The sequence below is a fragment of the Pituophis catenifer genome, unplaced genomic scaffold (assembly GCF_029215685.1).
Source record: "Pituophis catenifer annectens isolate HBS135680 unplaced genomic scaffold, rPitCat1.0.hap2 SCAF_6, whole genome shotgun sequence".
NCBI classification, from domain to species: domain Eukaryota; kingdom Metazoa; phylum Chordata; class Lepidosauria; order Squamata; family Colubridae; genus Pituophis; species Pituophis catenifer.
Window position 1 is genome coordinate 57,549,776 of NW_027256886.1, and position 26,678 is coordinate 57,576,453.

At 36.9% G+C, this 26,678-nt stretch overlaps 1 protein-coding gene across 5 annotated transcripts in view; it reads right to left on the reverse strand.

Moving 5' to 3' along the window:
* The window catches only part of FAM53B (family with sequence similarity 53 member B), a 120,173-nt gene that overhangs the window by 67,281 nt on the left and 26,214 nt on the right, over positions 1-26,678 (reverse strand). For 4 of the 5 annotated variants that reach the window (XM_070945176.1, XM_070945173.1, XM_070945174.1 and 1 more), the window contains exons 3-4: positions 16,722-16,969; positions 10,449-10,503 (exon numbers count right to left, since the gene is read on the reverse strand). In XM_070945176.1, the coding sequence (XP_070801277.1) occupies positions 10,449-10,503; positions 16,722-16,793 (127 nt within the window). In that variant the 5' untranslated portion in view covers positions 16,794-16,969. The remainder of the gene's footprint in view (positions 1-10,448; positions 10,504-16,721; positions 16,970-26,678) is intronic. The other variant, XM_070945177.1, reaches the window with a different exon arrangement.

Here is a 26,678-nt window from a genome sequence, read left to right on the forward strand (position 1 = left end):
TTCATGGGAGTATCTGATTCTCATGATTTTTATACTTTTTTAAATTTATTGGTTGTAAGCTGCACTGAATTGTTCTAAAATGGGCAGCTATCAAATGTGATATATTTATCTATCTCCTTCTTTTACGAACTAAATCAGTCTGTTGCAATGAAGTAATAGATATTATTCACACAATCACATCTACACATAGTTAAAAAATTGATTAAAGACTCCCTCAATATGAAAATAAAAAATATGACAAAAATATTTAAAGGGAACAAAATCAAAACAGCATTCCTTGATCATGATGTACTTTCTTCAGAACTGTGGATACTTTTACAACAATGATACTTCTTGGTGATTCTCAATTGATCCTTGTGTTGGAAGAAAATAATCAGTCATTCTCAGAACAGTTTGAAGGAAAAATCAGTGATCGAGAACTAATGTCAAACCTTGATTAGAATTAATGGCTAAACAGTCAAATGAAAAGTTAATTACAGTGGGCTTAATAATGTAAGCCTACTGTAAGATTCATAAGTTGAATTCCTCCTGGAGGAAAACTGGAAGACGTTTAAAATAAGCAATTAGATGAAGAAAACTATTGGATTATGTAAACTGTCTAAAACATAAGACAGCTGAAAATATCTTTGCAAACAGCAGTGGCATGAAGTTGGAACATTAGCTGAGCAGCTAATGGAGGGTAGGGTAAAATAATTTAAAACTTGATTTACCATACTTCAGGAAGTGACTATATTACTCGGTCATAACAACTGTCATCTGAAATTAGAACAATGTGGAGCTACAAAACAGCTCTTCAAATACATGAGATCAACAAAATACATGAAAACTTAATCTGAAATACACTTATTGTGGTTTGCTCTATAAAATGCCAAACCTTCCAATTAGTTCAGAAATCAGCAAATAATGCCTTAAGGTGTCTGTAGTTTAGACAGTGCTAAAAGGTTTTTAAAAATTTTTTAAAAAGAGAGACTTGTATAGCCAGCATATTTCACATTTTCATGAATCACCTCTGTGTGAGTTGAGTAGCTGGATAAATTTGTTTAACAAATAAATAAGTTACAATGTGCTGAAAAAAAGTGACTTACAAGTGTTCCTCGCATTTACAATGGTTGTACAGTCCCTGTGGTAATGTGATTGCAATTTGGGCACCTTGCAACCAGCACGCATTTACATTGGTTGCAGCATCCCAGGGTGATGCGATAGCCATTTGTGACATTCCCAAGGGGTTCCAACAAAGTCAAAGGGGGGAAGAGGGTGGATTTGCATAACAATCACATGATTCACATAATGACCCCAGTAAATAAAACTGTAAAATTGGCCATGACTCATTGCATTCTTTAGTGACTGGAGTTGTGGTCCTAATTGTGATATATCAAGGACTACTTATAGTGTTCAACGATTAAAATTGCATGTCATCTATAAAAACTATAAAACGTTTATGAAACGATAAAAGATAATGGAAACCATTATATTTAAATTGTTAAAATATACTAATATCTCCCTTCAATATCTATTTCATTATTTTATTTGGCCTTCTCCTTTGGTATTTTATTTCATTCATTAGTTATGTTGATTTAAACATCCTGCTTACATCAGACCCTCCATCTTCCTCTTTAAACAATAAGCAAGAATCTCATACTAGCTATAGCCAATAATAACAGGATCCTGGAGCCTTATTTATATCTTATTTGTTCACAAAATAATTTCTGAGTCACCTTTCAACCCAGTAGGTACCTGGAAGATGATTTACAAGTTAAAGCTTGAACAAGGCATTCTACCCACAGAATGGAAAGCTTTGATAATGCAGTCTCTGAACTATCCCAACCTTTGCCAACAGAGAGGAAAAGAGGTTTCTTCATTTATTTAATTCTATGTTTTCTTTTTAAGTCATCCTTCATGTCATGTACAATAAACTGGCATAACCTCATCACTGAATTGCATTGATTTTATTTATGAGTATACACATGTTTTGTCAACTATAAGCTTTAGAAAGCCAAGGATATTTTTAAAAAGTACAAAAATGTAAGATAAAGAAAACCAGTACTTTGAACTGTGTGAAAACAACTGTTAGCCCGTAAAATGAAGACAAAATAAGCTTATAATACACCAGAGCAAGAACTAAAAAGCAAACCAATGATTGCATTTTGCACTAACCCATGCTTCGAGGGTGAGATGCAGCAATTATATATGAAAACTTGGACAACTAGTGCTAGATCTAGCTTCTCCAAGAAAAGAGGATAACTAGTATATAAGCTGAAGCTGGGAACAAGTGCTAAGCAACCATATCTACCATGGACTGAGCTGACAAATAAAAACAATTTCTCACCAATGGAATACCTGTCTTATTTAGACTGAGCACAAACATTAGTCAACTAAAGTTAATATAAATATTAATACACTGATGAGATACTTAAAATTCTGGATGTTAATTCCCCCAGCAGGTTCATATAGAAACTTATAGAAGATCAGAAAACTGCCGTCTCGGTGGCAATAGAAATAATAACCATGCAGTTTCTCTGTTATACAAAAAGTATCTTAAATGGGAGCAAGCTTGAAACTAAAACTGAGCAAATTTATTTAAGATGACAGTCGAAAAAGAAGAAAAATAAACAGGGAAATCTTTGGAACATCGTACGTTCTGGAGATGAGGTTTGCTAGTCTTCCAGAATAGTGTGAAGATCTGGCTCTGCTAATTGACATCGGGCTCTACAAGGGCTATGCAGCCATGGTTGGTGGATTGAGGGTGCCCCCTCTACCTCTACCTCTACCTCTTTAACTTAACATCTTAATTTTTAACTTTGTTCTTAATTCTGTTTTCTAATTTATGCTTTTTACACAGCTGTTTGTTATGGTAAACTGCCCAGAGTCATTTAGGTGAGATGAGTGGTTTAGAAATTTGATAAGTAAAAGCATCCACAGTCTTTTGTTTCAGCCATTTCAAGTACTTTTTGTAAATACAGTATAAACCTTACGATGTTTGCTGAAGACACAAAAATAAGTTAAGTGCATAATGATTTACCCTTCTGCTATGTTTTCCTCCATGATCTTCTTCTTTATAATAACTTACAAAAATAATTTACGGCAGTATATCACATAATTATGGGCTTTAATTATTTTGAAATATGGGTATGCTTTTGAGTATGGCATATAGAACACTCTGGGGCCAGCTAGAGGTGGTGTTTTCTGGTTCTCCGAACTACTCAAAATTTCCGCTACCGGTTCTCTAGAACCTGTCAGAACCTGCTGGATTTCACCCCTGCCCTCCCCCCAGGGATGGCAGGTTGAAGTCCCCCAGAATTATAAGCCTTGGGAATTCCACTGCCAGTCCCGCAGCAAGGTCCAGGAGGCCGGGTAGGGAAGCTGCCACATAGCAGGGAGGCTGGTACAGCAGTAGCAATCCCATCTAATCCCTTGAGCCCAACCTAAGAAAAAGGGTCTCACAGCCGTGCACTTGTGGAACAGTATCCCTGGAGGCTGCTAGAGATTCTCTGATAACAACAGCCACACACCCCTCCCCGATCCTGAGGTCTAGACTGCTGCCCTGCTCGATAGCCCACTTAGCACATTTCTAAGAGGGGAACACCTCCCTCTGGGCCCAAGCCAGATCAGCCTTCTCTTCAAGGATCAAATCAGCAATAAGGCTAGCCTTATTGCACTCTGATCTGACATTTAAAAGCAGCAACCTAAAACCAGGGCCACCACAGATCTGTTGACCAGATAAATGAGGTGAGTGCAAGGGGGCAGAACACAAGACCGGTACTAAACACCGAGGTTGCATTCCCCATGCCTTCCCGCCCTTGCCTCCTGTATCTCCCATTACCCGACACCACTGAAATAGACCACCCTCCTCTGCCTTCCCTGAAAACCATTCCATCCCCCATCACTAACATCACTTCCTTAAATGGTGGCTCTGGTGGCTCAGCAGACTAAAGCACTGTTATTAACATCCACTTACATCTGCTGCCTGCAATTACTGCAAGTTCAAATCTCACCAGGCTCAAGGTTGACTCAGCCTTCCATCCTTTCTAAGGTAGGTAAAATGAAGACCCAGATTATGGGGGCAATAAACTGACTTTGTATAAATATACAAAAGTATGAAGGCTATTGCTTAATGCATTGTAAGCCGCCCTGAGTCTCCGGAGAAGGGCGGCATATAAATCAAATTAAAAAAAAAATAATAATAAGGGAAAACCTCCTCCAACTGACAAACCATCAGGGGCAAGGTGAGCCTTACAGGCACTATAGCACTTGCTCTCAGTACCCTCAAACTCACACAACCCCTTCCTCACTGCCGCAGAGGGATCACATCCAGCACCTTTTATCTCCCAACACACTCATAATACATCTACTCAATGCACAAACGATACCCTGCCCAGTCGCTCTGATCCACCAAGCAGGGAGTCACTCTTCCGCCCAGCTCTCACCCAGGAGAGAGGGACCAACACACTCGCCTCTCATTCAACTTTCCCTTCCAGCTCCAGAATTCCCCGAGTAGCCTTATCAGGCCCGATTACAGAACATTCAGAAGATTGCAAAAAGTAGTCGGAGAAGAAGCCAGAAGGCCTGCTATGCTGCACTAGATATTGTAGCAGCTGTGTAGTCCTGAAGTTCACACAGTTCCAACCTCCCACTTGCCAGTTAAACCTCAAAAAGCTCCCAATGGCAGCCTGCCAACCACCACAGCATTGGTGACCACATGAGTAGGCCCAGCTGCCAACAACGGCCAGTGAAGATTGCTTCTTCTGTCAGCTCTGCCTCTATCAGAAGATCCACGCCATCATTCAGAGCTGCAGCTGCTGGCTCTTGGGCTTTCAGACCAGGATTTAGCTCCAGCTGATTACTGCACATTGAAGACAGTTCAAAGAGATCCAGGGGAAGTCCAGAGAAGCCACACAGTTATAAATCATCTGCCTTCTCTGCTCCGTCTCACCTTCCAGCTCCCCTTTCCGACCTCTCCACTCTTCAAGCTCTTGGCTTTCTGCTTCTCCACTGTTCCTTCTATGTGCTGGGTCAAAGGTGATACTGGTCGGGAATTCCAGGAAATGATATGCTATATATCTACAAAAAGACATGCCGGCTAACTAGCACATTCTAGTTGTTGGACCGAAGACCTATAATGGAATTTCCACGTATATTTTCTTGTGTAATCTGATATTTGGAAAATAAAACAAGTTACAAACTCCTCTTTATACCTTCTCAATCTACTGCTATTGCTACCAATCATCATCATCATCATCATCATTTTAGCCATTGTCTATTGACTGCAAAATGAAGGCCTCTTCCAAATGTTTCCAACCAATACGATCCTGAGCTTTCTTTTGTCAATTGGGCCTGCAATACTTGTTGATCCATCTATCTCTATTGCTACTAATAGACAACTAAATATGGGGAAAACCAAAATTAAACGGTAGAACATTCCCCCCCCCTCAATAAACTGGGATCTTTTCAGGAATTTTTAGAAATACAAGTGCTTCATTGATATAAAACTGAAGAACACTTAAACAGTCACATATTCTGTGTAGTTGAGCATATTCTTTGGTTGGCCTTAGTTATTCAACAGTTACCAAAGTTGTTTTTCCTGATGAATCTAAATGTTTGGAGAGAATTGCTTTCTTTTTTCCTTTTGTGAAGATCTTTTTCCAACATGTCTACGCGTGGTTGGATAAATGTTCTGGAAAACATCTGCTCTGAATTGCCACCGCATAAAAAATATATTTAAAGGAAAAAAATAAACCTAACATCACAGGAGAACGATGGATAGATAAATAATCTATACCCAAGAAGAGCAGGTGGTAGTCATGGCTAGGAGGACCTTTGCTCAACTTCATACTGTATGCCAGATGTGCCTGTTCCTAGATTAAGAAGCATCACTCATGGTCACTCATACCCTAGTCACCTCCTGGTTGGATTACTGTAATGCGCTCCACATGGGCAACAGGCTCTACATGTCTTGAAATGTATCTGGAACATTCATCTGGTCCAAAATGCAGCAGCGCAGGCAGTTATGTTTCCAGAAGAACACATTACACCTCTGCTTCACAAGCTGCATAGGTTTCCAGTCTGTTTCTGGGTCCAAAGCGAGGTGCTGTTTTTTACCTTTAAAGTCCTGCATGACACAGGATTGAGTTATCTGAGGGACTGCCTATTCTGATTACACCTGTCCATCCTACCAGATCCAGCAGAAAGAGCATGCTGTGAGTCCTGTCAGCTAGGGAACTACATTTGGTGGGTCATTGTTGAAGTGTGCTTATAAATGTTAATTTGATTACTTCGTTTATTTGCATCTAGCAACACTTTTTATTTTCTTCTGACTCTTATAAAACTCATAAAATATAAAATGTAAATATAACATATACATATGTAATTATACTGTAGTGTCTTACCTTTACAAATCCATTGAGTAAGTAAAAATGGGTAAACAGTGATAGGAAAAACTCAGCTACATGTCACCAAATATAAACTCATATAAGAAAAACTTCCCTGATTAAACGTGCTTCTAATTATTTTACTTTTTAAATTTCAGTCAGGATTTCATGAAATGATGCATACTAATTTTATCCCTTTTTCAATAAGCAAAGAGACTAAATGCTTTTAAGATCAGTATTAGTTTTATGCAACAGCAAATTGGCAATTATTTAGTTCCACAAAGTATTTTACTTCTATGATAATCTATTTTTTTCTAAATGTTTTTATTCTGAACTGATCTGATCTATTCTAACCCACAACTGAGATGGGACTGATGAGTTTTCCTGATTACTTCTTACATTCCCTTGAAATCACTCCTTCTTTATGACAAAAGCAACAGTGCAGATGGATTCAGTTAAAAGATTTAAAACAGATATTGGCTGCATTCTAACTAAAGCTAAATAAACCCATAATTTCCACTTGGAAATGATATCTTGCTTTTTTTTCTCATCAGATTAGGCTTCCATCATTCAAACAAAGAATGACACAAGAAATGAGATCTTCTTGCCCTCCTAATGCTACTTTAAAGAGGTGCTCTTTCAAAAGTTTGTATTTCCCTCAGAAACAGCTCGGCAGCTACCGCAAGTGCTAGTGCAGCTTTTCTTGCTGCAATTGACTGCTAGTTACTCTGAGTATTATATTTGTTGAAAGTTCAGGTTTAATATTTGAGTGACAGTTTATTAAACAAGTTTCTAATAACATTTATTAGATGAACTTTAAAAAGGCTAACTGCCAAACCATCAAAGTAAACTAGTTTTCTTCACTGATTCTCTTATTATGTTTATAACTCTTATGAAAGGTAGGATGAAATATTTTGGTAGCAGAGAAAGATTAAAAAGGGGGGGGGGATCTCATGTCCATGACTCAAGAGATACTAGCCCAAGCCACATAAAATTGTTCTTGCTCAGTTCATAGGAATACATTTCTAAATCCAGGGGTGTCAAACTCGCGGCCCGCGAGCCAGATGCATCATGCGCTAGCCACATCCAAGCCCGGTTTAGCGAAGGGGGGGGGAAAAGTCACAATACATCACATGACAACACCGTGACGACACGAGTTTGACACTCATGTTTTAACCCTTTCCAGGAAAGCAAAGATTGAGAACAAATTTTACTTTCTTGAAGCCAACAAGTATTTACTTCAACATATCAAAAAAGTAAAAATATTCTTAATCCTTTTAAGGATTATGGGCTGTTGTGGCCTATTTAAACATTCATTGAAAACGCAGCACAAAAGAGTGTCAGCAGACATTCTTAGGACCTTTGAGATATTTATGTGAAATACTAAATGTTGCAGCATATGCAAACTTATAACTAGTCAAGCAAGTTTTCTTTCAAATTAAAAAGAGATATGATTGGACTGAAAGATACCCAGTCATTAGTTCAGCATCTTTTTCTAACTGTTTAACATAATAGCTATGACGATAAGAAAGATAATACAAATGGACCATTTATACAGGCCGTTTTCTATATAAAGCACAGTATACAATATTGTATCTGTTCCTAGCTCTCCAAGATCATGTTTCAACAACAGCTGCAAGCAATGATGGTGGTGAATGAGAAAGGACAGATATTAAAACATTAAAGACAGAAAAAAATATTTGTCCTGCTATAAACCTAAAAGGTAGATGACAACTGAGCAGTATTCACAAGGCATTGACTTGATTATAAATCCTAAAAAGAAGTAGTTTTTGCAAAAAATAGGAAATCCCACAGCATTTTATTAATGAGTTAAATACAAATTTGTTCTGTTAGCTCAGATTTTAGGAAAGCCTTCACGTATTGTAAATGAAGATGGAAAATATGATGCATAGTTTTCTCTAAATTTTGAATAAAGCTACAGCATGCAAGAATGAAACAGGAATATTATAAAAAGGCACCAGTATTCCTAAAACAAAGATTTTTTATAATGCCAGGCCTGCTTAGCCTTCTCCTTCAGGCAAGTTGGCAAGACTTTCAGAATCAAAGAATAGTTTTCCCATGGCTTATGCAGTAAGAATTCACCATGAGTCACTATTCTCAATTTGCTTCAGTTTATAACCTAAGAGGCAGAATGATCTAGACAGCAGTCTGTGTCAAACTTCCTTAGCCCAGTTCCTTTCCAGAACTCTGTGGTTGCACTGTAGCACATTGGGAGAGAGCTTGGGTTTGAGAGAAGTTGGCCTGTCCAGCTACTATTCAATTTACACAATATGGTCTTCAAGACCATCACTGTTTATTCAATGGACTTAGCAGCTTTAGTAGTGCCTACATTTTTTGCATCTGTTGAAAGCCAAATGGACAATTAGTTCTAAAGACACCCTACTTCTCTTGACCAAGAAAGCAAGCCAAGTTCCCTCCCTCTTTCAAAGAAGTCCCACAAGGCACTTCAGTTTCTAATCCAAAGCCAAAGTTGAAAGGATGTATTTGTCTCAATCTTCTGTGCAAACAAGAACATAATTATCTAATCGGAAATAGCCTAGCAGTTTGAAATTCACTGTGGCTGTCAGCGGTGAACCTATCTGAACAAGTTTCAACAATGACTTGGCTGGTTAATCTGGGCCAGTTAAAAGCCAAAATAAAAAGTACTGGGAAAAATGCCTAAAATTACAAAGAAAAATAAAAATAGTGCCAATTGGATTTGATCATCTTGATTGGGCATAACAAAGACAATTGCAGAGGGGGAGCTATGGTCAGCAAGAATAGGTTGTGTTAGAACCAGGTTATTGTAGCAAACAAGATCAGCAATAACATAACTAAGCCTTGCCCAATGAGGTGCTCCCTAAAGATGTTGGCCTACAGTTCCAAAGATGATACGGCTTCTTGGTTGAAAAGATCTTATCAGCCCTTTTCAAGCTGTATTGCTAATATTTGAACTATTGTTCTTTTTAATATATATGAAACTTAAAAAGAACCATTCTTCAATTCATGTGTTGAATCTGAAGCTTAGGTCTTTAAAGACATGTGCATATATGTAAACAATCTCCCATCCAACCAACACATACACCATATACATTTTGTTCAGGCAACTTCCATTTCTGGAAATCTTGAAAAATGACTCCCTCCGTACAATTGTTCAATCCCATTCATTCTAATCAGATTATGAATGGAAGGGACAGATGCTTTGTTTGGAAAGCACCAGCTTTTGTGATAGAATAGTTTGCTTCGAAGTCTACCTAATACTTTACTTGGTACTAGAAGTCATTGTTCAGTCATATGAGAAATAAAAGACTACAATGCAGGACTAATCTTTCAAAAAACATCTAGTCCTTAAAGAGCAATCAGCAACACTTGAAACCATTATAAATTTCAATATATTTCTCTAGTCAAATGGATGGTGTTTTATATGCCAGCACAGTAACTCATTATTGGCAGCAGCATAAGGCTACCAGTTAAACAATGACTGCTCTGCTACCTTTTAAAGAATAGGAATTGGTCTTCCATTTGACCTAATAAATTATAGTACACATAAGTAATGGAAAAGCAGTTTCAAAACAAAGGATACTTTTGAAATATCCCATATTACAAAAAAATAATAATCTTGGAGCATGTGAAGAATTATAAGTAATTTTATTAAATATCCATGAGTAAGTAAAATTTGATTACTAAGAACCAGAAGATCAAAGTTTGAATGTACCAGATGTGCCAATTAACAGTTTTATATATAGACTATGTTCTATATAGATAGATGATTTATCATATACCACAATACATGAGATGCGTCAAAGGTCACAAAAGAACAGCCAGTTGGAAATTTACACACAGAAACATATCAGCTGAGTCCTGTGTTATGTAATATAAAGCAGATCTGAACTTAACCATATGAAGTTCAAAGAGAAACACATGTAAAATTAGGAAATGGATTTTTTAGCTTGCAAAAGAGCAACATATTCTTCTTCAAAACGAAGCAACAAAAATCTATTTCAAAATCCATACTGAGTGTTCCTTTGTAATAATTCATTCATATCATATCAGAGTTGGGAGGCAAAAGGCAGCAATACTCACCCATCATTCCACATGAGAAAAGTGTGGATCCTTGACTCATCTTCTTTGGAGTGTGCTGAAAACAAACATAAGACCTAATCACACATTTTTAAAAATTATGATGAAATCCAGGCCATGCATTGTAACATCTTCACTATGGGAGACTGGCTGTAAATTCAAGTATACAAGAAAAGCTGAAGTGACAATGACAGTCCTAAAAACACACTATTTTGTAGTTTTTACTCATGGTAATGGTTCTCCCTTGAACAATATTCAAAACTGCACAAAAAGCAGTTTTGTGGAAAATATTAAGTTGTAAATCTGTCAACAGAAATAGAAGATATAAGATTTGCTCCACTTCAATTTTTTTTCTTTAGAATTATATTGATTGCTTATTTAAAGAAATAATGTTTAAAATTGTATTTTTTTTAAAAAAGTATACTACAAAATATTTCTAAATTGATTTCATAGGGCTGGTCTCATCCTTAACTGAACAAAGTTGAAGCAATAAAAATCAAAATTGTTCCATACAGAATGAGAAATAATCTAAATTGTTTTGCTGTAAATCTTTTTAAACTACTCATTTACTATGCCAGTATCATTGCCGTTGGACTCTTCATTTAAAAAAAGAAAAACAGACAGTGTAGGAATCAATAAGAGAAATTTATCCAGTGACTGCAGTAATGGTTCTAAAGTTTAACTAGCTGGCTCGGTTTTTAATAAATCTTGTGCTGTCCCTTCATATTTTGTTCCTCTTTCCCCCTTCTAAATCATTTAATTTGCCAAAAAAGAGGCAATTTATGATAGAAGAAAAGACACTTAAATTTATATTAACAACGTTGTATTTGGGTACAACATTAATGTTGTTAATAAATTTTATCTTTCTTTCTTTTTTTCCCCTGACTCATGTAACACAATGTATCTATTGAGAAATAAGTTTTATTGAACTAAATAGATTGTGTGCTAAGTAAATTCAAGGTTCATACTGTATGCACTAAAAGTTAAACTGGAGTACTATCGAGCAAATAAGTTCCACTAAATTAAAAATGTAACATTTCCAGGAATGTTGAAGCACTAGGAAAATACTGTTTTTTCCCATTTTTTCAAGAGAGAGAGAGAGAGAGAAGTTGGGAGGGGTGGAATGAAATATATACAATGCCTATTTTAGCATTCTTTATAGATATAAAGTCACTTTAATTTCATAAAATGCATAACATGTAACTTGGGTTCCTCATAAACATATGTTTGTTGTACAAAACGCTAAAGGGGAGAAGTGGGAAGGCTCAAAATATATTTATTGCCATGAGACGTTATTTAATCAATCTCTGTAGCAATCCCATCCTACATTCACTGACACTCAGCCACATCTGAGTTGCAATTAATGAGGCATGGCTTCGATTACATATGCTGGCACATTATCTAAAACATCTTCGCTTTCTGCTTGTTACAAAACTTGAAATCCTTTTAGAATAAACTAGGAAAGATGGCTAGATAAAGCAGAAGATTACCCACGTCCACCTGAGCTCTTATTAAAGTTTGGAATCTATGAGAAGATAGGTAAAATCCAGGGAAACAAGCAGGACACTTTTGCATCAGGGATACATTTTTCACTAAGGAATATGCTTAGCCATAGAACATAGAATTTTAATTTTAAGTTATTTCTGCATCTTGCTATTCAAGCCTTATATGAGCTGTGGCGGCACAGTGGTTAGAATGCAGTACTGCAGGCTACTTCTGCTGACTGCCAGCTGCCAGCACTTCAGCAGTTTGAGTCCCACCGGCTCAAGGTTGACTCAGCCTTCCATCCTTCCAAGGTTGGTAAAATGAGGAGCCAGATTGTTGGGGGGCAATATGCTGACTCTGTGAACCACTTACAGAGGTCTATAAAGCACTGTGAATTGGTATATAAGTCTAAGTGCTATTGCTAAGTGCTATTGTCTTTGCTGTTCATTTTCTCTATACAAGTTCAGTAACGTGTCATGCAACTTGGAACCTTTACAGAAGAGTTGCTTCCCAAATACAAGCATACCAACATCATATAGAACTTCCCTTTTTCCCATCCCCTGGGAGATCTTCTTAAAGCACAGCTGTGATTTGAACAGTTCTATCTTTTTACTTTCTTTACCACTGAATATTTTACATGTGACAAGCATCTAAAATGAAAATATGTTTATGTTCTTTTTTAAAAATGAAATTTAATTTTATTCATCTCTTGTGAGATTGGTCTTTCTACCAAAGAGAAGTGGAAACAGCTCATTATCTTAGCCAGATACCTCAGAACCACAGGGCCAGGATGATGCTGTAGCATTTATTTCATTTATTTCTCTTCCTCCTTTTCATTTTAAATTTGTCAGCAAAGTAACTCAGATAGCAGGAGCCCTATCTCTCTCCCAAAACAGGTTAAGGGAAGGATACAAGTTTATTTATTTATTTAGTGTATGACAAATACATGGACTTATAGTAGTTCAGACATTGGGCCAGTGTAAGCTCTTGATGGATATGTATGTTCATACCAGTGGTGGGTTGCTACCTGTTTGCCCTGGATTGGGCAAACTTGTAGGAGTGACGGCGGCAGGTTCCACCCGGACGTCTCTCCGCATGCGCAGAAGCATCGTGGGTGCACCCACGAGTGAACCAGTAGCGAACAAAATTGAAACCCACTACTGGTTCATACACATACCAGAAGACACACCAACTCAGGAAGTGTAGCTGGGTTGTTTGGATTTAAAGGGCTTCTGGAAAAGGAAGCTGAGACTGCCACCCTTTTACCTTACAAGTTCAACTCTTATTTCATAAATCTTGCATACTAACAGTTTTTCAAATCCTATCTTTATTATTTAATATATTTATAACATTTTGACAAAAAAATATTTGCCAATATTGAAATAAATTTCTCTACTCATTTGTCTTTAGTTTCTTTCCTGATCTGGTATAAGTATTTCAAAATTCAGAAATTTGTTTTATAACTTAATAACCATGTTATTAAGCATTGTTTAAAATTAACACAGTAGGGTATTTTCCATAATCATTTTTCACTACATTGAAAAACTGCAATCCTTTTAATTTTATGGTGTATTATAAAGAAAAACAACAAAACAACAATAAAAACTCTGGGGTTTTCTTAATTTTTTTCACTTTTTCTGGCCCTTACTTTCAAAATCTACATTTATCACTTCTTCAAAAGGCAAAGCTTAGGTCCAAGAACAAGATGAAAATGAGGAAATGAGGCATTTTAAGATAGACATTTATGTCTGTCTTAACTGCAATTTCATTTCATAATGATTAAACCATTCATCAAAATCAGGAAGTAAAGGAGTATGTTATTCATCATTTACAATACTTCTCTTACAATAAGGAAAAAAATTATTTTCTGAATTTCTACTCAGATAACTTGATCCATATACTTTGTGAACAGTAAGATGTTTTTCTGTTTATCTACACCTGCTTTGCAAAAATTTTCTTGGATGCCAGGAAATAACATATTATTGCTATGTTAAAACATGCAAGACACTTATTATTCATCAAAATATGGTGTCTAAAAAAAAGAAGCCAAACAAAAAATTGGCATTAAATCCCTATTTCTATGCTGAGAATAAAATAAGGGAGGATATGTGTATACACAACTACATGCAAGAGATTAATTATTATGTGAGAACACAAACAATGAAGGAATATACACAGAATTACTGTGGAATTGGAATTATTTGGTGAAAGGTGATGTTCTCTAGAGATCTAATTATGTTGACTGATATTTTGAAAACTAATCCATATTAATAAACAGTATGGTAGAAGAGATTTAAATTTAAAATTGGGATGTATTTTATTATTTTTAAAATAGACAAATTTTTATCACATCTCAGTTTTAGGGAGTTCCCAATTAACGATGATAATGGGACTAGAATTTCCATCACTAAACAAAGTGGTCATGAAGTGAGTTACAGATTGCAATCCCAGCAGTCCTCTTTGCCATCGTTAAGCAAGGTTTGTGGGTTGTTAAGTGAGGCGTTCCTTGCAACTTCCTGCCAACTGCCCATAATCAAAGTCATGGAGAAGCAATCAGGAAGTTGCCTTGACTTGCAAGCAAGCCTGCAAGAAGAGAAGTAGCTGCTGTTGGGTAGGGGGAGGGTGCACAAAGGTTGTGCAAAGGGACATTGTAGAGTGGCACAGGGTGTGTGAAAGTGTGGGGGGAGCCCATGCAATATGAGCACAGTGTTCTTGGAGGCTTGGAGTGGCTGTTGAGACTTAGCCAAGCAACTTGTGATCTTCCCTGCCTGCTTGTCCTCTGACTTGGCTTGGTTGGCAGAGAAGGTCACAAATGATGAACATGTGACCTTGGGACACTGTAGCCATCTTGTAAGCTGGTTGCCAAGTGCCCAGAACATGGTCACGTGACTGCAGGGGTCCTATAATAGCTGGAAGCTCAAGGACCAGTTGTTAACTATGCATTTGTTATTGAGGTCTACCTATAACTGTTCTGAAAACACATCACAGCAACCTTGGCTTTCTGCAAGTCTCTCCTTGCTGCTTTGCATGTGAAGAAACAAATTACAAGGGTCTCTTGGTAATTTGCCATAAAGGTCAGTTTCCTGCTTCAGTATAATTTAAAGGAAACATATTACAGTTTGCACATATCTTGTTAACCACTGTATCAAAATTGCAATGTGATCCTAATGTCTTATTTGATAACTGATTATAATTTGCACAAACTATGATTTCTGGCATCTTCCATGTGTAACGGAAACTTCAATTTATTACAACATGAAACATCTGCAGATGAAAGGAAAGAGAGGGATGTGGAATGGGTGGCATTTAAGGCAACATTTGTACATGTTTATCTTTTCTCTCTTTTTTCTTTAATGCCATAACTCATAGTAGCAAAAATTACTAGTTTGCTTTTAGATTACAATGGTGAAATTGCAGGCAATCCCTTGGGAAGCTTTAACCAGCCCCTGCAAGCACCAGCAAGCATTCCAAGGCATTCCAAGACAGCTTTATGAAGACAGTGCTGTGTTCAGAGAGAAGGAAAGCAGGAGGAAAGGTTTGCTGGAGAGGCTGGCTCTGAGAAGAAGACAGCAAAAGATGAAAGGTTGGTGAAAGGCAGCTGGCCAAACAAATATGGGATGGACTGGGCTGGGCTGGGCAGCAAATGAATGCTTGCTGGCATTTGCTGGCCAGGGAGCCACATGGGGTTGGGAGAGAAGGCAGCTGGGCAAATGAATGCTTGCTGGGGGCAGGCTGGCGTGCCTCCCAGGATATAGCAAGCAGCCCTACAGCCAAACAATTCTGGGGCTGCTTGCTGCCCCATAAGGCAAAATGTAGGATGGCCAAATGGGCATAGATGGGGAGGAAGTAGGAGGAGGAAATAGTAGGTGGTGGTGGTGCAGGCAGTCCTGACCTTATTGAGGCTCGGTGTTCGGGGACCAAACCCACAATGGCTTGGAGGTAGCTGCTTAACGGCCCATATATTCTTGGTTAATTACCCAATGGGGAATGCTGGGAGTGCTGCTGTAAATCAGTGCAGTCACATAATGTCTCACTTTATGAACACATCAATTTGTGGCAGCAATCCCAGGCCCAGTTATGGTTGTAAGTTGAGGGCTGCCTATATGGGCAAGGCAATACTGTTTTCTAAATGTGATATTGCATGGTATGGGAGCAGCTCTGTAGTGGACAAAAAAGCTCTACAGAGAATTATTAAAACTGCCCAGAATATCATCAGACTCTAGCTACCAGCCCTGGACGACATCTTTGAATCTCACTGTTTGAGAAAGTTGCATAACATTCTCAGAGACTCTTCCCATCCTGCTTACAATCTTTTAGGACTGTTGCCTTCTGGCAGAAGATACAGAACAATTAAAACTCGGACCACACGTTTTCTGAATAGTTTTTATCCCAAAGCTATAATTGCACTCAAGAATGAACTAAAGGGCCACCATGAGTGAGTTGTTGGACAGTACTACTTGTGTGGATGTTTGGGTGGTTTAGGGGTGGAGAATTGTGGTGGGTGGGAGTGTGTTTGGGGATTGTTGTGTGTGTTGGACCTGGTCTTTAGGTGTTAAGTGAATTTCGTTGTATGGGTATACTGTGTATACACGTACAATGACAATAAAGTTTTTTAATATTGTGCATACAAAACTCTTCTTGTTTGCTCATTATTATGTTCACATTGGTTTAGAGCCACACAATCAATATGGTTCCACATGTTGCAGTCTAAAATGGGAGCAGAGCCCTGTAATCTGAGAGACATAAACGCTAGTATATAACCTAAGCCATCAGGGTGACATGAACTCTTACCAGTTCAGTCCTGCATGATAGAGAATCAGCACCTTTGTTTTCCAGAGTTGTAGTAGTTAAGATCATCACCATGGTAACAAAGTCATGAACTCGGGTCCATTCCAGTAGAGGTAAAGGTCACAATTGGCCATATTAGGCAGAATCTCCCATTCAGTGCATTTTTCCAGATGAAAGGATCAATAGCACCAATTCCCATCTGTTTTGTCAACTGGACAGCTTGACAAAAAGTAGTCCAAAATATTCACTTTCTGGAAGGAGAAGGGGGGGAGATAAAATACAAATACTCTGTAGTTATTCTTCAATTCCACAAATCATTGCACAAACTTTATATCTTTTGTGGGAAGTTTGCCCTTGCTCTTGCAATAAATCTGACAAGTCCTTGCATTTCTCATGTGTACCAGAGAAGAACACAGTGACCATAGGATTAAATTATACCTGCAGGAAGAACAGACAAACCCTTTCCTTCCTATTTGAACTTTGCAGTTGCAAGAGACAGACTGTTAATTAAGGAGGACAGTGAGTAAATGGGGAGCAGTACAGTTCTGGCAGCAATCAGTGAAGTAAGAAGAAAAGAAAGCTGTATATGCTGGCAACCCAGAAGGAAGAATCACAAGCAGGGGCTAAATAATTCTAAGTTACCTCTAAATTCTAACTTTTAAACAAGGAGCTGTAAATATGTGTGTGTGTATGTATACACACACACACACATACACACACACACACACACATATATACATACGCTTTAGAAATCAGACTATTGAAACATGAAATACAGTCATTACAAATGGCTCTAGCTATAGGAAATAGTCACACACACACACACACAAATAAACCAAGGGCCCTGCTATGAAAGACACCTGTATGAAAGTGTGCTTCCACAGATAAGCAGGTATTCGTGCCCCAACTCAAGCCATCTCAAAGGTAATGAAACATTTTTGTGTCGTAGTATATACTAAGCAAAAGAATATATTTTATTTCACATGTCTTGGATTAATAGTTGATAGTGAGTTGAGAGGAAAATAGGGATTCCTCATTGTGTAGAACAGCCTATTGGTTTTTCAATTTGCACACTGATTTGCATAACAAAGGTACATATGCTATATTCTGAGTCTATGGAATTAGATAAAATAGAATAGAATTCTTTATTGGCCAAATGTGATTAGACACACAAGGAATTTGTCTCTGATGCATAAGCTCTCAGTGTACATAAAACAATAGTGATGGATCATTATTATAGTCATTGTAAAAATACATTCATCATAAAACATTAGATACAACACTTAGTGATAGCCATGGATACTAAATAAGCAATCAATATAAATCATACTAGGACACTAAGTAAACAATATAAATCGTAAGATAAAAGCAACGGAGTTATAGTCGTAAGAAGAAAAGGAGATATATAATAGGGAAGATTAGAATAATGATGGTAATACTGCCTTTCTAGATAGTTTGACAGTGTTGTGGGAATTAGTTGTTTAGCAGAGGGATGGCATGGGGGGAAACTCTCCTTATGTCCAGTTGTTCTGACGTGCAGTGCTCTATAGCATCGTTTTTGAGGGTAGAAGTTGAACAAAACTATCAGAGCATTTCACCGAGGCTGCCATTGGCGGTGCAATCTTGATGAGAAGAGCTGTCTTATCTTATCTAAACTTCAGAAAAGATAAGATAACCTTTATTGTCATCTTTTTCTGTGGGACTCTGGCACACATTATAAATGAAATTCTGTTGCTTACTCTCAAAAGTATATACATACCTAACACACATATAGATATGCTATAAACATGTATATGTACATGTATATGTATATACTTACACACTAACATATAAATACATATAAATATTAATCACTGTCCATCTTGAATACAAAGCAGAAGGAAGAAACTTGAGAGTTCACAAGGTTGATACTGTATACAATTAAAAGCATTGGCTTTAGAGAACAGCATGAGAAGACACATCAGCAATACTTACATGCATTAGGGAGATTTCTGCAGTACTGATTTATGGGTAGCTGTTTTACAGTGAGAAATAAGATACAGAGAGAGATATAGCTAGGATAAGAAGGAATTTCCTGACTCTGGGAGCCATTAAGCAGTGAAACATCCTGCCTCCTGAAGTGCTGTGTGCTCCATCAGCAGAGCTTTTGATAAAAGATTGGATAGCCATTTGTATGGAACAGTATGTGGATTCCTGCACTGGACAGGAGATTGGCTAGAAGACTCTTCCAGAATTACTTCCAAGCCTGTGCTTTCATGATCTATATCTCTGTAGTACTAGCCTGGTTCTTACGCAAAACAACAACATAGCTTGCTTTGCATTATACAAATGCACCCCTAGGATATATGTGCCCTTTACTTGGCAACAAATTACTATTTGAAGCTATAGTTTAGTCATTTACAAATCCTAACTTATTTTAATCATAGCTTGTTATTGCATCTGAATTCAAAATTCTGAACTTTTTTTTGGTGCCACATCCATTCCTTTTGGTTCTTCTTGGCAGAACAAATGAGAATTGGCCAAACAAGCTATGATTACTTTGTTAAGTGGCTTGCTTAAAAAGTTAGAGTTAAAACACACACATATTCTGACAATATTATATTTCAATCCTGTCACACGTATTAACATATTTAATCGAGGTCCAGCAGGATGATTCTCCTTTGGAATGAAATTAGAAGTTGAATAACTATTTTGTAATTCATGAATTTGTTTACACAAGATGCCTTCAAACTGAAATTCAAACAACTAAACTACATTTATATGAACTACAAGTAGAACAGGAAAGCAGTCATATAGGCAAGAAAGTATTTTTTTCAGCTTGTGGGAGACCCAGCAGCTAAATATTTAAATACAAAAATGAACAGATTACAAATAAGATTAATTTGAAAATAATTTTCCAACATAACTCCATAATCCTGTTTAAAATGCAATATAAAGAAAAGGGGGAAAGTCATTACCTAAAACACACTAAACGTTTATTCTCTAAAATGCAATTAAATTCAAGCAGTCTTATATAATGGAATGGAATGATTAGTATTAGGACTCAGTAAGAGCCAAAATTAATTCTCCTCTCAGTTTATAAATCATATTCTTCTTGTTTATTTGTATTTGAATGCACAAGTAAGTGCCATTATGAATATTCACTTAAATGTCAGTCGGATAGTAAAAAAAATTGTCTACTCTTTGTTTGATCAGAACTAGGTTCCTCTAGAGAACTATGAAAGGAATAAAATAAATACATTTTCTCAGTATTTACTATAGAAAAAAATGAAATATGATGGAGTTTGATCTTTGTGAGTATAATCAAATACAGTTTGCTCTGTACCTTAGCCCTGTACCAAGGCTAAGAGGAAAGTAATGAGTTGAAAATGAGTTGAAATGGCTAACAGTAATTTCTGAGAAATTCAATCTGAGAAATGGAGCAGGTCTAGGTATATTTTCAGACTGCCTATTTGCTCTTAAAGAATAAGCACCTTTCATATCTTACATGTCTTAGAAAGTTAACACAAAGAACAAGGGTTAGAGGCCATCTTTTTTCAAGCAGAAACACTTCAGACTGATTAAGAATTCCTTTGAATGTTACAAGAAACAGTAATTAGCTATGCTCCTTTTGTGTGTGTCTCAGTATCTCGCTGTACAATCAATTCTTGATTATAATCTGAATTGGACCAAATAATGAATGATGAATTGGACTTTAAAATCTTACAAAATTTCATTGAACTTCCTTTCATACATGGAGTGATAGGAAAAGAGGTTTGCCTGGTAGCAACTACTTCAATGATACTGCAAAATAGACAGAAAGGAATATCTAGATAATGGGGGAAAACCCTACTAATTTTTATTTAAATAGAAATAAATAGCTATAGATGCTGTACATATGCAAGGCCTTAGAAGCTCAAAAAGTAGAAATATTACTGCCTGGTGAGACAAAGACAGAAGAAAGAATGAAAAGAGAGAAAAAACATATAAAAGTAGAAAGAGAAAGAAGTATAATGAGAGATTAGAGCTAAGCAAAGGGAAAAATAGAATTATTAGCAGCAAGCAGATTTTGCCAAATAAAATTATTTTGGTAACTTATAACACTTACTGAAGATAAAAACCTGTAACTATGATTTATAAAAAACTACCAGTAAAAATCTCATGAAAATGGAAGAAATGTCCTAATGCCACTATAGCTCACAGCATCCTCCTTAGTGGTTTTTCTGGCATGAGCTACTAAGACCAGATATAATTTTCCACATTTGTTTTTAACAACAACTATGGATTGTCTTTAACTATAGCATAATTCTTACACTCAAAGTTCTTCTTAATATGAAAAAGTGTCTTGATTGTATGTTAAGTGTAGTGGTCAACATTTATGTTGTACACTTTTTTTCCCCCAGAGAAGGACAGTTTTAAGAGAAAATCTGAACAGCTTGAATTAGCCTTCAAAAAAGCTTTCAAAGAAAAATAAATAGGCAGTGGTGATATTTCTAAATAATTAATACAGAATAAAATACTGTATATCAGTAATTCTTTTTCAGAATATTCTCATTCTATCTGTGCCCCGCACAAACCAAATAAAATAAAACTAGTAAACGGTGGGTCAACGGAAGAAAAAAGTCGATTTTCCTACTGTTTTGTTCCAATTGTCACTCCTGCAGTTATAATTATAAATACTACATGCAGACATAAAGCTTAGTACTGCCAAATGCCTATTTAACATGAACTTTTATACTAACATTTTGCCAATATTAAAATTTCTTTTCCACTCAGCACTTTTATTTTTGAAAAAAGAGTGCAGCTTCAGTGCATATTCAGTGCTGCATTACTTGATATTTGAACCTATCAGAAATGTTCACCATTAGGAGGTGGCAGCTCCACATGCTTGATGGCCAATATCTCCTGCAGCAAGATAGAGGCGATGAGAAAGTGACCTCTGTAAGACCTCTTGCTCGACCTCATTCCTACAGGCTAAAGCTACCAAGCTAGTGACCCCAAAGAGTCCTGAACCTTGACACAAAACCAAGAAAGTTGAGTTTCTGATTGGTTAAATTCACAAAAGCAGAAACATACACGAACTAGTGTTACTAAGCCAGCGACCTTCCAATGCCCTCTCCCATGACATTTTATTGACAAGCAAAGGGTCCTGAATCATTCACCTCCCAGAGCATCCAGAACATTAATTTAGCCAGCCAGTGGAACTGACTTAGTTATGTCAGACAAATGCATGACTTCACCTCAGAACTGTTAACTAGCAAACCAAAAGGGAAGTCCTTGAAAGTACAGCAGCTAATAATTGATAGCATACCAGCAGAATTTGAAACAAATCATGTACCAATGTCAAGTAATGAAAGAAGATCTGAGCAACTAAATCTCATAAACCAATATTATGGAAGCTTCCTGGGAGCGGGGAAAATGAAAGAGGAGGAGGAAGAAAAACAGCAGGTTCTCTGCTCATCTGGCAGCATAAAAATGAGCCCCTCACCCTTCTTTTCACTTGTTATTCTCACAATAAAGCAAGAGCCAAGACTAAAACAAAGACGGGAAGAATGTCTGAGTAAGGAGCATCCTGACCCTGGTCCAGTCTAGATGTGCTGGATTACAACTCCCATCATTATCAACTACTGTCAGCTTTCTGTACCATTCCACTTCAGGAATATTGAAACTGTAGCCCTCCAGATGTTGATGAAATAGAGCAGAGGTGTCAAACTTGCAGCCCATGGGCCAGATGCATCATGCGCAGACCATGCCCACCTCAGCTTCGCAAATGGGGAAACATCACAAAATGTCATGTGACAGCAATGTGACATCAAGAGTTTGACACCCGTGAAATAGAGTTTCTAGAGCTTTTTATTGTTGACATTCCAGCTTGGCTTACTGGAAATTGTAACTCCTATAGATGGCCACACATTATGGACCACATTAGGTGAAGTACATAGTAGCAGCAGTAGCTGATTTAGTTTGGAATTTAATTTTATTAAAAAATATTATTTTTATTAAAAAGACTGACAATTAGTTAATGCCATCTTTCAAGGCAGCTGTTTTCTGCAAAATGAATTGTTTTTATCAGCACTTGGCTTGCACTGGGAGTAGAGAAGCAATTAAGTTCTGAAAAGGGCAGAGTGCTGTTTTCTTACACTGATAAAAACAGTAAGTACTCTAGGGAGTTTTCTTGACATTGTTAATAATTAATGAAATATCATAAGAAAGAAACTTATGAGAAAGGAATGTTAGGTGAACATGAGTTATGTACTCATCTCTATGTAGCAGGATATAAGTGCAATTTTAATTTTTTCCTTCTTCAAATGAGAGCAAAACAGGCAAACTTTAAACTCTTTATTTTGCTGTATCTCATGGCATTAATTTCATCTCAGCTGCAAACATTTCATTTAATTTCATTTCATTTTCATTTTATTAGATTTCTATACCGCTCTACTCCCGAAGGACTCAGGGCGGTGCACAGCCAAACAATAAAAACACATACAATACAAAATTTAAAAAACAGAATAAAATCAAATTAAATAATTTTGGCCCCGACAAATTTAAAACCCCAAACTTTTAAAACCAATTTAAAATTGAATATATAAAATACTAAAAGATATTTAAAATTTTAAAAATCTTTTATAAAAGAGGGGGAAAATTAGGCCAGGCCGGCCTGGTGAAATAGTAAGGTCTTTAAGGCGCGGCGGAAGGTGCGCAGATCCGGGATCCTCCGTATCTCTGGGGGGAGCTCGTTCCAGATAGTAGGTGCCCCCACAGAGAAGGCTCTCCCCCTGGGGGCCGCCAGTAGGCATTGTTTATATAAACATTTATATAACTGTGGCATTTAAATAGTCAGTGGGCATAAGGCAAGTGCTATAACCATTTTAGAATATAGCAGACCACATGGAAGTCTACAAATTATTTGAATTATAAGTCTTATCAACCTAGATAACATGACCAAGACAAAAGAATTCCAGTTCTAAAGATCTGAAAGATACCACTTAACCTATCACTGATATATAAGAATATATGAATTTGCATATTATTGTGTGAGTGATACACCTTCTCAATCTCCAGCTAAGGTCCACTGAAGTGCTTTCATAAAAACAATGATTTAAGACACAGAAATCATGCATTCTACCACTGTGTTAAGTCCTTTCAACCTGTATTATGCTATTATTTTCCAGGAGAAAAAGAATGCTTAAAAGACACTTGGAAATATTTATCAGGAAGTTAAATATAAGCTATATGTACTCATTAAATTCATATGCTGCCCAGAGTCATTTTTGATGAGATAGGCAGCTATATAAATGTGATAAATAAAATAAGTTCTGCACTAAACCACCATACCAATAAGCAGTATGGTGTTTTAAAGCCCATTTTCCTACTCTTGAGCAGCCGTTAAATGTTATCTAGAATCAGAACAAATTTTCTCCAAGGATAATTATATTTTCCTTAAAGTAATGATTAATGCTTTTGCAGAAACTCAAAAGATTTGCAATGATAATGCAAGGACAGGCAAAATACATCTTAAAAGGACATCCTGTTACATAACTGAACCTATATAAACATGTGGGAAGAGTATAAAGAAATAATATATTTGTTTTCTTCACCCTAAATTGAAGTTTTACTTAAATGCACATTTGACTTTTCAAAAAAACAACAGGCCTAGTTCTTAGTTTTCAGATGCTTGGGGTAAGAGAATTTAATCTCTTTGTCCCTGGGAAAAAGTTATCTTGATGCCCTTCCAAAAACTTTTTCAAGAACAGCATTAGCCTTCCCTTTTCCACACAGCAATCCTGGGATTTGATATTACATGAGTCCAAAACTATGCCATGTTCTGCTATAATGCAAAGTAATTAAACTACGAACTGGCAATTTTATTATAAAATATGCATGCCGTTATGCTTGAAAAATGAGCTCATGCTTACTTTGGTTGCATCAATATGCCACAAAAGCTCAGATTTATAAATATTTTATTATTTATTTGATTTATATGCTGCTTTTTTTCAATGGTTCAATGCTATGTATATAGCAATCCTCCAATTTATACTAACATTACATCATTGTCAACTTGTTGGGTGGAGAGAGAATCACTAATGCAAATTCACCCAATGGTCTTCCATACCTCAGGGGACAGTTTTAAACTAGGTCCCTGTCCATAGTTTAACTACTATACCACTTGGTGTCCTTCTTCATCAAAAAGCTAGACAAAGAAACAAGCAGCTATCCCAATTAAAAGTTTGTATGTTTACAAAATATTTTTGTCCCATGAAGGAAACAAGTGGACATTTTGGAGAAAAAACTTAATTTTGTGAGACAACCAGATAAAAAACTTCTATTTGATAATCTACAACAGGGGTGTCAAATTCGCAGCCTGCAGACCGGCTGCATGACGTACTGGCCCTGCCCCCGCCCAGTTTAGTGAAGGGGGGGAGTCCAAATACGTTACATGATGCCATCATGACATGAGTTTGACACCCCTAATCTACAATATCTATACAGTCACCCATATACTTACATTCATATAGACATGCACATATATAAATAAGTCACCTCTTTTGCTTTTACAGATGGCAGATTGCTATTTATTTAATATTGGTAATAAGAGTGCCATTAATAGACAAAACTTCCCTTCTGAAGAAAGAATGGATGCAGAAACGTTTTATGTCTCCTTGAAGTGGACCTAAAATAACCTGCAAGTCAATAAATTATCCAAAATGTATCATTCCCAGGAATTGTCAGGCAGCCACATTTTGAATCTCTTAAAATGTTCCGGCCATCTCATCTTATGCACATTGTAGCAATCCAACTTGGCAGTGGAATGTGGTCAGGAGGCATACATATTTTCAGAAATAAATTTCTAATTAATTTGGAATCATGAATCTCCTTCCATAGACTGTAGAGCAGGGGTGCCAAACTCAATTTCAATTTAAGGACCACATCAGGGCTGTGGTTGACCTCAGGGGGCCAGATGGGCATGGCCAATTGGGTGGGTGGGGTGGCCAACTTGATGCCACTCCTCAAACTGCTGGCATGTTTCCTCTTTGCATTGGATAGACCGGGACGAAGCCACGCTGGCTCAATGTTTCCTCTCTGTATTGAGTAGACCGGGTTGAAGTGACAGGGCCGGCCCCTTACATTTCCTAGGACGGCCCCACGGGGCCGGATCTGACCACATTGCAGGCTGGATGTGGCCTGCGATCTTTGTGTTTGACACCCCTGTTCTAGACCCATGTATGCAGAACTTATATTATAGGCTACTCTCTTTTCCCTAAGCAAAACTTTCCTCCAGCATGAAGCTTCTCAGTTACATTACCTTTCATCTCTGCTCTGGCTTTAATTAAATAAATGTTATGATTATAGTGTAAGCTCCAATGCTTAAGGAATGGTGGGTGCCTCCTAACCACTAAGGCATTATGATGTAATGGGATGTACCATTCACTTCTTGCCCGGTAAGCTAATCTTTCAACCATTTTATTCGAACTGTATTTTATTGGTCTTTCCTTTGCTGTTCCACTAAGTCATGGGGTCTATTTGAGTTTGGCTTCTGTGCCATGGTGCAATCCAGGCACTTCAATTTATAAACCATATTTACGGTCAGGATATATTGCAGACCCAAACTAATCATGGCTTATTCAACAAATAGCTAAACAAATGACATATCAACATCCTCATCCTTTTCTTTTTCCAAGATACTCCTGAGTTATACAAGGAAAAACACAATCAAGACTGGGATTAAATTCCCACAGTTCAGAAAAAACAGTCAAATATTACTGATGTATTGATTAAAATTATGGGTTCCATCTATTTATTATTATTATATTTATTTATTATTTATTTATTTATTATTTATTTATTATTTATTATTGATTGATTGATTGATTGATTGATTGATTGATTGATTGATTTATTGATTTATTACATGTATTTATATGCTGCCCTTCTCCAGACGGACTCAGGGTGGCGAACACAAGTTAAAAACATGTACAACAA